Source organism: Barbus barbus (assembly GCF_936440315.1).
Source record: "Barbus barbus genome assembly, chromosome: 7".
Lineage (NCBI taxonomy): Eukaryota > Metazoa > Chordata > Actinopteri > Cypriniformes > Cyprinidae > Barbus > Barbus barbus.
Window position 1 is genome coordinate 37,064,689 of NC_136735.1, and position 14,537 is coordinate 37,079,225.

The window sequence follows — 14,537 nt, forward strand, 5'->3', positions numbered from 1 at the left end:
GTTATTTTTGAAGATGGTATTGATTTTATATATATATATATATATATATATATATATATATATATATATATATATATATATATATATATATATATATATAATATATAAAATATAATAATTCGTTTTTTTCAATTAATGTTTGTGTTTTGTTGTTTGGTGTTGTTTATGGATATAATGTTAATTTTGTGCTTTGTTTAGTTTTTTGTTACTATGTTGTGATTGTGATACATTGTGGGACCCCCTCGAATATGAGATGGTACATCTCAAGGGGTTAATCCTAATAAATAAATTCAGTCAGATATATACGTATTTGCAAACTATGTTTTCGGACACTTAATTGCACATTATTTGCAATTAAATGAAAATGTAAAAAAAGTGTACTTCTTTAAAGCACAACAAAATAGTTAAATGTAATTAATTACAATTGACTCTAAAATAAAATGCAATAAAAATACATTTTAAATAATAAAAAAAAATAATAATGAATAAAAATAGAAATTTCAGTAAAGCAAAATTGCCCTGACAAATCCTTGTTTGAAATTTTTGAAAAAAGTTCAGAAAATCTATCTATCTATCTATCTATCTATCTATCTATCTATCTATCTATCTATCTATCTATCTATCTATCTATCTATCTATCTATCTATCTATCTATCTATCTATCTATCTATCTATCTATCTATCTATCTACCTACCTACCTACCTACCTATTTATTTTCAGTTAATTTGAAGTAGCAACCAGGATGGAGAATTCCAATTCACCACTTTAAATACCATCTTGAGCTGACCAGGCTCCCATTGGAGCGGATTTGAGAGGGCAGGCAAGTCATGTGGGGATCAGAATGCGAAATTGACCATAATCCTCCAGAGGAAAAAGGAGGAGAGAGAGAGTAAGTTCTAGTTTCCTCTACAGAACATAGACTGCAGAAGTAGACAGAAGAGCTTTGGTGCGCGAGTTAAACAACAAGTTCTACGCAGTCATAGTGAACTCTAAACACTCTTCTAAATTTTGAATTATGGCCCAGGCCAAAAGCGATATGAGTATCAACATGGAGTTTTCTAATGGAGCTGTCATCCACAGTCCTGTAGGGTTGTGCATGGAGATGGAAGATCGGAGGACTGGAGAGGAAGAGGAAGAGGAAGACGAAGTTGAACTCGCCGAAGAGGTGGACGAGGATATCAACATTGGAGATGACGATGGTGGAGAAAGCAACACAATGCCCTCAACAGACGTGATCATTCATAAAACAGATGAAGAGGATATTATGGAAGATGTAGAGGACCAAGTTGGCCAAGAGACAGTGGTTCTGCAAAATGAGTTAAATGCTGGAGAGACGGAGGAAGAAGAAGTGGACATAACCGACAAACTAACAATGCCTGAGCTACAGGCAACAGTTGAACTGCCAACAACAACACAAACACAACTTCCAAACGAAGCTGAAGAGCTTGGAGGAACATTGAAAGAACTGGACAAGGATCGAGCAGATCACAAGTTGGAAACACTGTATGAAGATGAAAAGGAAAGCGATGAACCACAAATGCAATCCTTGAGCGAAAAACAGACGGAGACACAGGAACATCAGGAGCTGCTCCTGTCTGAGGTAAGAGAGTTTACCTGTAGCCTCCTTGAGAAAGTAAAAAACCAGTCCAGAGAGGATCAACTTCAGCAATTAAAGAGTGACATATTTTTGCAAGAAGAAGAGCATGAAGAGGTGAAGGTGGAAAGTTTGGATGATGAGGGTGTAAAAAACGATGTATATGAAAAGCCACGGACGGTTTCTAGCAGTGAAGGAGAATCTATAGAATACTTTCAGAGTCTTGGGGAAGAGGAAGAACCAGCCAGATTTGATAATGTTGGTGAAGAACAGTCTACAACCGAGGTGCCTTTAGTGGAAGACTGTATAGCAGTTGGAGAACCAATGCACAATGATGCCTTCGAGACAAATAGTGATGAAAAGACCACTTACAATGCACCAGAAGAAAGGTCGATTGACTGGATTGCAACAGAGCAACCACCAACTGATATGATTGGTGGAACCATAGAGGAGATGGTCCAGAATTCAGATCGACTGGTGGAAAGCATTGTGCAAGAACATGAGAGACTAGAGAGTATTGAACAGGTGGTGAGTGACACCAATCTGGAGAATTGTGAAAGAGTAGTAGCAGATACCGAATCAGCTATTGTCAATGGACCTGAGGAGACAAGAGGATCTGATAAAGAGGTAGAAGGCATCGGAAAGATTCAAGATGAGCCTCAAAGAGTTGTAGAGCTTACAGTAGAGCCGGTCAAGAAGAAGGAGCTTCCTATAGAGGAGGGAAGCTGTACAAAGGCGGAACAGCCACTTGATGATCCTGAGGTTGTAGAAGAGGGGGAGTGCAAGAAGCAGGAACAGCTGGGCAATAACAAACGGGAGGTCGGAAAGGGAAGTGATGCTGCAAGGGAACAGCCAAAACAAGAAGTGCCTGCACCTATAGAGGAGGGGGCAGGGAACTGGCTAGAAGAGCTCAAGGCTGTCATTGAAGATGAGCCCAGGAGGAAAGTCCAGGGGGGGCGTAAAGTCACCATACCTGCCTGGTTGAAGGCCAGCGAGAGCTCGGATGCCCATTTCCAAGAGCCGCCGAAGCCCCTCGTCAGTCGGGCCAGCAGCATGAGCGGGGGCAGTGAAGGGGAGGTGAATATCAAGGCCAAAGTTCAAGAGGACATCATGGCGAATGGATGCCCTGGGATACCAGCTGCTATAGTTCAACAGGAAGAGGAAAAACCCCCGGAAAATATGATAAAGATGGAGACTCCAGCTCAACAGGAGGGCAATCCACATGACCTGCAGATCTCCCTCTATGTGAAGGTACTTTCTATTGTTAGTAGCCAGATGATGGTCAAGATTTATCTGTTTATTGGAATATTAGAAGTTAACGAGAGAGAGAGAGAGAGAGAGAGAGAGAGAGAGAGAGAGAGAGAGAGAAAAACAGGCCTAAAACTGAAAGGTCTAAAACTGTAGGTCTACTAAGGCAGTATGCAATCTGGAGAGTGTCAGAAGTTTTAATTTTAAGCTTTAAGGAAGGTTGTTACATAACCATAAGTTCAAATGTTTGGGGTCATTTATCAAAAGTGAGAGTAGACATTTATAATGTTATAAAAATGTTCAAATAAATGCTTTTTTAAACTTTCTATTCATCAAAGAATCCTGAAAAATAAAATGTATCACAGTTTGCACAAAAATATGGAGCAATTAAATGTTTGTAACATTAATAATGATCAGAAATGTTTCTTGAGCAGCAAATCAGCATATTAGAATAATTTCTGAAGGATCATGTGACACTGAAGACTGGATGCTGAAAATTCAGCTTTGATCAGCTCAGAAATAAATAACATTTTACAATATATTAACTTAGAAAACATTTATTTTAGATTGTAATAATATTTCACAATTTTTACTGTTTTTAAATTAAATATGCTACTGCAGTTTTACTGTCGTGACAGTAGCCTATTGTTATTGTTAACTAAAACCAGTTGATAATTGAAATAAATTAACAATTATTAAATGTGACTCTGGAACACAAAACCAGTAATAAGGGTCTATTTTCCAAAATTAATTTGATAAATTTATAAAATTATTTATAAATTTGAAATCTGAATAAATAAGCTTTAGGACAATATTTGGCTGAGATCTAGAACCTGAGGGTGCAAAAAACCTTTAAAGTTGACCAAATGAAGTTCTTAGCAATGCATATTACTAAACAAAAATTAAGTTTTAATATATTTACGGTAGGAAATTTACAAAATATCTTCATGGAACATGATCTTTACTTAATATCTGTCACAGTGCACACACGAGGAGGATACAGGAACACGCAGACGAGGAGTAAACTCAAAATACAGTCTTTAATGACTCCAAACAAGGCAGGGCAAGACAAGGCAAGGCTGACACAGACAGGAACACCGAGGAGTAACGAGTAGACAAGACAACACGAAACTGAACAGGCAGGAACTTAAATACACAGGGTAATTACACAAACACAGCTGGAACAGAATAAACTAATAATCGCATTAAACAAGGACAGGAAACAAACCAAATAAGGACACATGAGGCAGGAACACATGACACACACGACAGAGGACTGACAATATCCTAATGATTTTTGGCATAAAAGAAAAATCTATCGTTTTGACCTATACAGTGTATTTTGTATCGCTACAAATATACCTTATGTTTTGTGATCCAGGGTCACAAATAATTATCAATTAATAATTTATCATTTTAAAATAGTAATTATGAATAATAGCAATTGAAATTAAGTAAAATATAAATGACAGATAAAAAACTTTTAATTAATAATAATAAAAAATATTGATACTATAATAATATAAAATGTTGATACTATAATAATAATAGTAAAATAACACTGGTAAAAAGAAATGTTATAAAATGTTGATGGGAACTGATCACTGTGGTACATTTTACAGGGAGGGCAGGATGTTACATACATATAAACTGTCAAAATGCAAACAAAATTCAGATTTTTGTAGAACTGCTGACAGAATAATGCAAGAATAATTAAGACAGAGTCTTAATTTAGGAATGACCATGATCAGGCTGTCTTGTTAGCAACATTAGCTTACAGTTTCCTACAATGACAGCATGTCCTTCTGCTCAGCAGATGGTGTTACTATCACTAACCCTAATTGCATTAGTGTCTTTGCTCCACTGGTCAGTTGGTCTGTCATCCCGCTTCAAGAAAACCAGACTGTAATTCCCAGTCCAGGGCAGTGTTACTGGAACAAGTTGGTTAAGATGGTTATTGTTGCAGGTGCATTAACTTGATCACAGAATTATTGCAGGGTGACCTGCCAAAACCAGCATGAAAGTGCCAAAAATATACCATATACTGGTAGCTAATGCACTTTAACTGGCCTTTAAAGCTAAAATAAAGATTTTATTCAACAGTCACTGATCTGACAAGAAATGTCAATAGCTTAAACTAAGTTGCAAGGTGTTTTAATTTCAGTGGTTCATATCTGAAGTAGTATATTGAGGCTTAAGGTTAAAGCCAAAGTCTCAAGTCATAATTCCCACCCTGTGTTGTGATGTTCTGTATGAATGGTTGCTGCTGGTGATATAATGCACTTAGTTAATTGAGATTATTCTCGGCTGTTGTTGAGCTGATGGATTGATTGATGAGCTAAAAATGAATCTGACACAACCCACTGCAGTGTTTCTTTCTTGATTCTAGAACGTTCCTATAGAAAATACCATATAAAGTATCCTCTCAAAAAACATTAGAAATAAACTGGCTTTAGGTATCACTTTTGCAATTAATTTATATTGTGTTGACGTGTTTACCAAAGAAAAACATAAAAACATAACATTATAGATAAACACAGATGTGCTTTAGATCGTTTTTATTATGTACATTCAGGTGTCAAACTTTCTCTTTCTTAAAACTACAGCAATAGTTTGTTTTATTTATTTTTATTTTTCATGTGCAGATTCATTTGTATATGTATTTATTTCTACTTTTAATACATTTAATCTACATTTAATTTAACTGTGAGCGTGGTTCTTAACCAAGCAAAACTACAGCGAGAGATTAGTATATTTATTTAATTGTTTTGTTGTTTTTGTTCATATAAGCAAAACTACAAAAATAGTAGTTTTGTCTTTATTTATTTAAATCATTATTTTATTTCATTCGTTAGACTTTGTTGATCCAATAACCAAACCTACAGCAAAAGTAGTTTTTAAAGATTTTCATAGTATAGTATTTTTTTTTTGTACATCAATAGTAGTGTTTTATTTATTTATTTATTTATTTTAATAATAGTTTATTTTATATTTTATTTTAAATGTATTTTATTTTGTTTGTTAAACTTTGTTATTCTAAATCAAGCAGAGCTACAGCAATAGTTTTATATATTTGTTTATTTATTTATTATTTTTTAGAATAGTTTGAAACATTCGGAGCAAATCTCTCACAGCCAGATTCTTGTTGTATGAAGGAAGCTGAGCAGCGGGACGTTAAGCCTGGTAAAAATGCCCTTAAATCCCACCCGTATGTTTCTGCAGAGCGATTCCCGTAACAAAGATGGCCTTTGTGCGCATTTCAACTCCCACAATCTCACTCTACATTTCAGATCACTAACAAATCAAAACAAGCATCAGTTTGTGTCTCATGATTGGTTTGTGTTTATTGTAGTAGTTTTGCTTTGGTAACAGGGTCAAAGGGATGGATGGCATGTGCTGATAGTTGTCTAATTAAAGATGCACCTGTGCCTGTCTTTATTGGGTCCTGTGATGTGTTTTGCCTCTGCTCATATTTAGTGAATAATGTGTTTGTAAGTGAATAGTGTAGTGGGTTAATCGTGTCCCAGCATACCTCCACACATTAATCTGATTAACATGTTTGTTGGTCTGAGGGGATCGGAGCTTTTGACCGAACCAAGTGTTTGTTTTGTTCTCCATTCAAAAATAATATGATTCCTGAATGTGCAAAACTCACCATCTTGATGCCGTGTGGTTGCTAGGGTGCTCTGGATGGTTGCTAGGCTGGTGTTTATTGCCTCACAGTGAAGTTAACATAAAATATGAATTAATATAATGTAATCGCTGTGTCGTTACAGGTATGCTTATATTCAAATGTGATTTATTACATCAGGTTTTATAGTCTGAACTTTTTTTTTATGAACTGACACATACTTTGACATGAGCGCACAGCCTGATTAATAGCAGTACCCCTTAAGGATGAAGCTCTGCCCTCTGCTGGTGATATGTTGGTCTGGTTTTCCCTCATCAAAGCCTTTTTTAGCCTGTTAATATGAGCAGCTTATCATCAGATGACCAGACCTCACATAATCATTCACAACCTCCAGACTCATAAATACAGTAGCACAGTAATAAATCAATCCAGACATACAAAAACACAGCAGCAGACACATATTTACACCACTGCAAAAACTCATTAGGGCCCGAGCATGCTCGAAAACTCAAGAAACTTTGCACACTGCGCAGAAGTGGTGAAAATTTACATCTGATATGGGCTTCGGAAGTGGATGTGGCAAAATGGCTCGATAGCACCACCTTTAAAATTTCAACGCAGTGCCTCTCGAGCTATGTTTCACATACATGTACAAAATTTGGTACACACATGTAACACACCAATGCCTACAAAAAAGTCCCTAGGGACGAAGTCCGAAACCCAACAGGAAGTCTGTTATTTAGAATTTTCTCTGCAAGTTTTGTGTCATTTTTGCCATGTTCATGTGTTGTATTTAAGTTAAATTTTCCTAGAGATTTACATTGATCAGCACCAAATTTGGTCAGTGTAATCTAAAGCCCTTTGTGACGTTAAATTGCAAAGATCTTGAGTTTTCGTTGAAGGGCATGTCCGTGGCGGCCTGACAAATTTCGATGTTTCGCCATGAAACAGGAAGTTGTTTTAACTCAGCCATGCAATGTCCGATCTTCCCCAAATGTCACATGTTTGATAAGACTCCTGATCTGAACAGATCTACATGCCCATAATCAGTTATAATCATAGCGCCACCTGCTGGCAACAGGAAATTTCTTGTTTTAAACTAACGTAAACATGCAATGTCCAGTCAGCACTAAACTTCACATGTTTGGAAAGAGTCATGGCCTGAAGACATCTAAAGGCCAATATAAGAGACATCTAAAGGCCAATATGAGAGACATCTAAAGGCCAATAGTCAGTTATATTCATAGCGCCACCTGTTGGCAGCAGGATACGTCATTTCAACACTGCTTGCAGCTTTCATTAGTTTTGTAATTCATATGGTAATATATATAGTTTATTTCTAGATTATTGCACTGGAAATCATAATAGAGAATCCCATCATCATAAAGAACATTTTTTACAATGTTGATCTGTTAAATGCTTTCATAACACAGGTCTCATGAACAGCGTCTCTATTGCTGATAACAATGAACAAACGTCTCAGTGTCTCGTCCTGCGCGTTTGACCGTTTTTTCCACCCACAGAAGATGAAGACAGACTCTTTCCAAATTAAATCAGCCATTCTGGATGCACAAAGAACCGAGCAAAAGACATTTTTATACATGCAGAGAAAGCATTTGAGAAGCTGATTTGATTTGTGAGACATGTGAAAGCAGTGTATCTGCAGCGATATTTCACGATGGCTTGGTTTGATGTAGCAGCTAAAAAATTGGGCTTTCCTAGCATTGAGCTGTTTGTGAAGGTAAGATGTTCTCACATTGAAACTTTGAAAAACTAATTACCTTGTTTTTCATATTTTGAGCATATGAATAGGAAACAGCAATATTTACTGTTGACTCAAAGTCTCAAACATTGTGGAGCGTATTCCTAACTACTGTGCTCTGAATACACATCTTGTGATGTTTGGTCTGTAGCTGAACAGTCTAAGCTTATTTAGCTCCTTAATGGTTTTTCGTAATGTATTGTGTGGTTCAATCATTTACTCACCATCAAGTTCCAAACATGTATGAGTTTCTTCAGATGTTGAACACAAAAGAAGATATTTTGAAGAATGTTGGTAACCAAAAAGTTGATGGTAGCCATTGACTTCCATAGTATGGGGAAAATACTATAGACGTCATGTTGAAAAATATAGGTAACTAAGCAGGTGACGGTAGCTATTGACTTCTGTGGTATGGAAAAAAAATACTATGGAAGTCAATGGCTGCCATCAACAAAAGATGGTATTTTGAAGATTATTCATAACCTAGCAGTTGATAGTAGCATTGACTTACATCGTATGGAAAAAATATTAATGTAGTCAAAAGCTACCATCAACAAAAGAAGATATTTTCTGAAAAATATTGGTATCCAAACAGATGACAGTAGCATTGATTTTCATAGTGTGGAGGGGAAAAATAATACTATAGAAGTCAATAGCTACCATCAACAAGAGACTATATTTTAAAGAATGTTGGTAACCTAACAGTTGGCGGTAGCCATTGACGTCAAATAGTATGAAAAAAAAATACTAATTAAGTCAAAAGCTAATATCAACAAAAGAAGATAATTTAAACAATGTTGGTAACAAAACAGTTAACTGTTTAGTTACCAACATTCTTAAAAATATTGTCTTTTGTGTTTAACAACAACAACAAAAAGAAACTATGAAAAAAAAGTGGAGGGAGAGTAAATGATGACAATTTTTTGATGACTTTTTTTTATTGCCTGATTAAACTTTTTTCATTTAATTTATGTGAAACTAGATGATAAAAGAAGCTTGTTTGGATTTTGAAGTAATCTAAATCTACATGTAAATCATCACACTAAATTAATACTTTAAATATTATTAAGTATTTTTAATGACGTTTTTAATATTCTGGATTTTCTGTACATCTTGAAGCTTAACTGTTTGACTTAACAACAACAACAAAAAAAGATAATTTAAGTAATTTCTATTTTAAACTTCCCTTAAAATCCACATTTCATCAAACAGTGTCTTCATGCATTAGGAAGTGTTTGCTGTGCAGAGAAAATACAATCAAAAGCTTCTTCGAGCCCGCTGTACACTCGTCTCGTGGAGAGCATTGATGTCTGTAATGAAAGGAATGATAGGATAATCTGTGTGTCTCTCAGGCCGGCAGTGATGGAGAGAGTATCGGGAACTGTCCGTTCTCTCAGAGACTCTTCATGATCCTCTGGCTGAAAGGAGTCATCTTCAACGTCACCACTGTGGACCTCAAGAGGTGAAGCACAGAATCCACAGATAAAGACACAACAACACACACAAGAACACATATTTCCCAATAGGACGTTCCTGTAGCTCACACCGGAGAGCATGACGCACGCAACGCCAAGGTTGCAGGTTCAATTCCCATCAAATGTATTAACTGATAAAATGTATTGAATGCAGTGTACAGTAAGTCAATTTGGAAAATATAAATGTAGCACAGTTATGATTCCTAATAGGATAAAATGCCCCTGTATGATTTTAATATGCTATTCTGATAAACTAAATTATATAGGAATTTGATGGATGTCAGGATCTTATTTAACTCCATTAAGATACTTTTGCTTACGAATAATGATAGGAATCTCATCTGCAATCCTGTGCACATTTCTTTAGGACTTCTTGACAATGGTTATTGATGGTTATACTATTTATTACAATTATAGTATTTATTAATATTCATATTTATTTATTAATTATAGTATTTATTAATATTTTGAATTGGTTTTTATTTTTGAAGTTTTCATTACAATTTTAGTGTGAGCTTCTGACATTTGTTCTTTTTTAATATTTTTTATTTAGCTCTTAAGGATTTTTATTTCTGTTTTAGTAATTTGTTATCTGCTTTTGTTATTTTTATTGTGTGTGTGTGTGTGTGTGTGTTTAGCATTTATTTTAGTTTTAGTAATTTTAGTATTTCAAATAAACTTAATTTATTTCAGTTAGTTGCCACCTGCCACTTTATTTTTTTCATCTAATATTTATATTTATATTAGTTTTGTTTTATTTTATTTTAGCTTCATTTCAATAAATGGGAATTATTTTTAATGGCTTTAGTTCAGAAGTTCCCAAACTTTTCAATATGAAAGGGTAATGTTTCCCTATATCCAGCTATATTATATTAAAATATATTGCATGAAAAAATGCATAAATAATTAGACAAAAATGTAAATATATACTTAAACATATTTTATTCACAAATCAAATTTTCTTATTTTTTATTTAATGCAAAAAAAAATATTAAAACAAAAACTTATGTTAGAAATGAAGTTATGCTTCCCCCCCCCTGTTGTTATATGGTATGGTGGGCCAAATCAAATGTCGTCCAACTTTGGCCCACATGCTCTGGTTTGGGGCATCTCTGCTGTAGTTTTAGTTAACAAAAGCAACACTGATGATGGCAGGTTTGTTGATCCGTGTCCCACAGGAAGCCGGCGGATCTGCAGGATCTCGCTCCAGGAACCAACCCTCCATTCATGACCTTCAACGGAGAGGTGCTGGTGGACGTCAACAAGATCGAGGAGTTTCTCGAGGAACGACTGGTCCCACCACGGTACTTTCTATATTGCCTCAGATGCTTAATACATTCCTTCAAAAATTCGGTATTAATGTATAATAACTGCACGCTGTGAATCATTAGTTAATACTCAGTTCATCCTTTATAAAGTCCCAACATTAATAGGCATTAGTAAGCAGTTTATAAATACAGCTATAAATGCCTTGTTCTTGATTTATAATCATATCTATTACAAAGGAGATTTAAAGGCTCATTTATCTTCCAAACAGAAAAATTAAACAAACACAACACAGAGGGATTCTGAAATATTTTTTCAAGATGCAAAAAATGAAACTGTACAACTGTACACTTAAATTTTTTTTTTTACTGTTTTGACGTTGCAGAGATTTATTTTTAATTTTTTATCAAGTGTACAGTTGTACAGTTTCATTTTTTGCACCTTGAAAAAATATTTCAGAATCCCTCTGTGTTGTGTTTGTTTAATTTTTTGTTAGGAAATAACTCTTTAAATAGTAAGAGGCATAAATAGTCCTCACTTTAGATGACTGACAACTACTAAATGTTTTATAACTACCTGACTTAATCATAAATTACAGCAGGAATTTGTGTGAATAAAGCATTTATTAACACACTGAGCAACTAGTATCATGTCTAAATAATACGATTTATAAATGTACATTTAAATAGTTTATTAATCATTTACTTACACTTTCTAAATGATCTTATGAACCACTGACAACTCCTAAATAACTGGTTTGTAAATAACGTAATACTTAATTTAGAAAATTAATGAAATATAAAAATTAAGATAATGAAAATACAATTATTAAACATTATAGATATGCTTACTAATGCCTATTAATATTGCTTTATAAAGGATGAACTGAGTATTAACTAATGCTTAACTAATGATTCATAGCGTGCAGTTATTATAAAGTGTTACCAAATGAATCCTGGTACATTTTTTAAGATACCCAAAGTTGGCAGCAAAGCATCCAGAATCCAACACAGCAGGAATAGATGTATTTGCCAAGTTTTCTGCCTACATCAAGAACCCTCGTAAAGAAGCTAATGAGGGTGAGTTTAATTGGTTTCATTGAAGACTGTGAAATTCTGCTCTCTTCTTCTGTTATTCTGTTTTGATCTGGTGTTTGTGTGTATATAGGTCTGGAGAAAGCTCTTCTGAAGTCCCTGAAGAGGTTGGATGAGTATTTGCAGACGCCGGTGGCTGAAGAAATAGATGCCAACAGCGTGGATGATCCCGGTGTGTCCACACGCAGTTTTCTGGATGGACCGGACCTCACGCTGGCCGACTGCAACCTGCTGCCCAAACTACACATCATTAAGGTGCGTCTTTCCTTTCTTTCATTTTCCATCGCTCATTCTATGACTTTTCCTGCTTTTTTTGTGTATAAAATAAATCTGTCATTTTCTGAAAGTCCAAGATCTGTTAAAAACGAATGAATATAAACATAAAAGTGCATAAACACATAAATTTGAAAATGCTTTTGCATTTGGAGTGAAACCCTTTTGCTTTAATAATAATAACAGAAACATTTGGGCTGATATGAACAAAATGTGATGTTGCAGAATCTAAAATATTTCACTGATTTTATGTAATAAATTTTGAAGTATAAGGTTTAAATTATTGAAATGTTAAAATAGTATATATAAAATATTATATGTGGTCTCAAACAAGGGTTAGTATAGTTAACTAAAAGTAAAACTGAAATTAAATATAAATGTTTTTGAAATGCCTTTAAATAAAATAAACACTAACTGATTTTTTAATTTTTTTTTATGAATCTAAAATTATACTACAAGGCTGAAATTTACATTTAGTTTAACCTGATGTACTAAAATAACTATAAATATATATATTTTGTATATTAACTAAATATATAGTTTTATTCAGTTTTAGTTATTTAGTATATAGTTATAAATAATATACATTTGAATATTAATGTAATATAAATAATTAATACATTATAATCTAATAATAATAAAATAATATAATTTTTAATTAAAATTTTTCACACTTAATATAAATATACACTATATATAATTATAAAATTGCACAATAAATATAAATACAGATTGTAGAGCCAGTATTTTTGGCATGCACACATTTTTACTCCATATGCCGGATTTCCAGTTTTACTGCCTGCATACTCTGTGTTGCAGATTGTTGCCAGGAAGTACAGGGGTTTTGAGATTCCTGCTGAGATGACCGGGGTTTGGAGATATTTGAATAACGCCTACAAAAAAGAGGAGTTCATGAACACCTGCCCTGCTGAGCGCGAGATCGAGTTTGCTTACCTGGACGTCGCCAAGAAGATCAAATAGTTCAGGATGACCAGACAAGTAGTGCTAGCTCAGAGCACTGTCGTGTGTGTGTGTGTGTGTGTGTGTGTGTGTGTGTGTGCGCTCACTGGTGGAGCTGCACTAATATTCTGGTATATTGATCTAAATCAGTAGACTGGCATACGTTTCCTTCAATCAATGGCAGGACCAGGAAAATTGTATAAGACCAGATGCAGAGATAAAATACACTAAACAATCTATCTGTCTTCATAGATTATATAGATAGACTAGATATGGTACATTCATTATATTCACCAAGGCCTTGACAAACTCTCAGTCACCTTCTCTTTCTATTTTTTACTTACGCTTCTTCTGGTCAGGCCAGTATATTTATATACTTGGATTTTCTATTTAAAGAAATCATGTTTATTTTACAATATCACCATATATGTTTAATGAAACTCTCCTGTTGTATCCTCACATGAGGCTATTATCCACACGTTTACTAATTAATGATTATAATGGATTTGTCTTTCCAAGTTTAGGATGAAACTGCTTCTTCCTTTATATTTGATTGCTGTTGTTGTTTTAATCGATGCACAGAACTTGTTAAAACATGCTATTTATGCAACTATGTAACCTTGTGCGAACGCCTTATGAAGCTCTGACGAGGAGACTTTAATTAAACTAATCAGAATTCATCATTAAGTCTTTAATTTCCTGTCCCCGTGATGAACGAGGGTCGTGTGAAGAATGAGATCTTGATACGCAAGACGAATGAAATGAAAGACTCTGGTGGCCCTGAACTTCTTTTGACTCGTTCTCTTGTATTCTGTAGGATCTCAGTGACCGTCACCCAAGCAACAGCAGCTCTTTGAGCAATCAGATCAATTTCGAAGGCGTAATTGTCTTTCTAGTCGGCTTGCTACCTCATCATCACCATAGTGACCTCTACGTTTGAGCTCTGAGAACTTGTGAAAATGCGAGTAAACGCAACAACGCACGTCACCCTTTCTTATTTTGCAATGATCACCGAGAGAGATATCTATAGAAAAATAAAGTTCTCTTTATTATCACAGTATTTTTTGCATGTTTTGTCATTTTTATTGGAGCTTGCAACAACGAAGATGTTGTAGATCGAAGGTTAGGAGCATTTCGTGCACAAAGTCAAAGGTACACACGTCACAGAGGCCAGAGGGGTCAGTCGTGTTATTGATGGTCCTTTGAGAAGAGTTAACAGGTTAAGCATCTCTG

At 34.7% G+C, this 14,537-nt stretch overlaps 1 protein-coding gene across 2 annotated transcripts; it reads left to right on the forward strand.

The window, feature by feature from the left end:
* Positions 1–866: 866 nt before the first annotated feature.
* LOC306872150 (chloride intracellular channel protein 4-like) lies at positions 867–14,362 on the forward strand. 2 transcript variants are annotated; one of them, XM_079420577.1, is made up of 6 exons: positions 867–2,846; positions 9,589–9,698; positions 10,890–11,015; positions 11,950–12,056; positions 12,145–12,326; positions 13,164–14,362. In XM_079420577.1, the coding sequence occupies exons 1-6, from the start codon at positions 1,017–1,019 to the stop codon at positions 13,323–13,325; spliced, it is 2,517 nt and encodes an 838-aa protein (XP_079276703.1). In that variant the 5' UTR covers positions 867–1,016; the 3' UTR covers positions 13,326–14,362. The 2 variants fall into 2 exon arrangements, with proteins under 2 accessions (XP_079276703.1, XP_079276704.1); XM_079420578.1 differs by lacking the exon at positions 867–2,846 and adding an exon at positions 7,943–8,215 and having other exon boundaries at positions 13,164–14,360.
* The last annotated feature ends 175 nt before the right edge of the window (positions 14,363–14,537 follow it).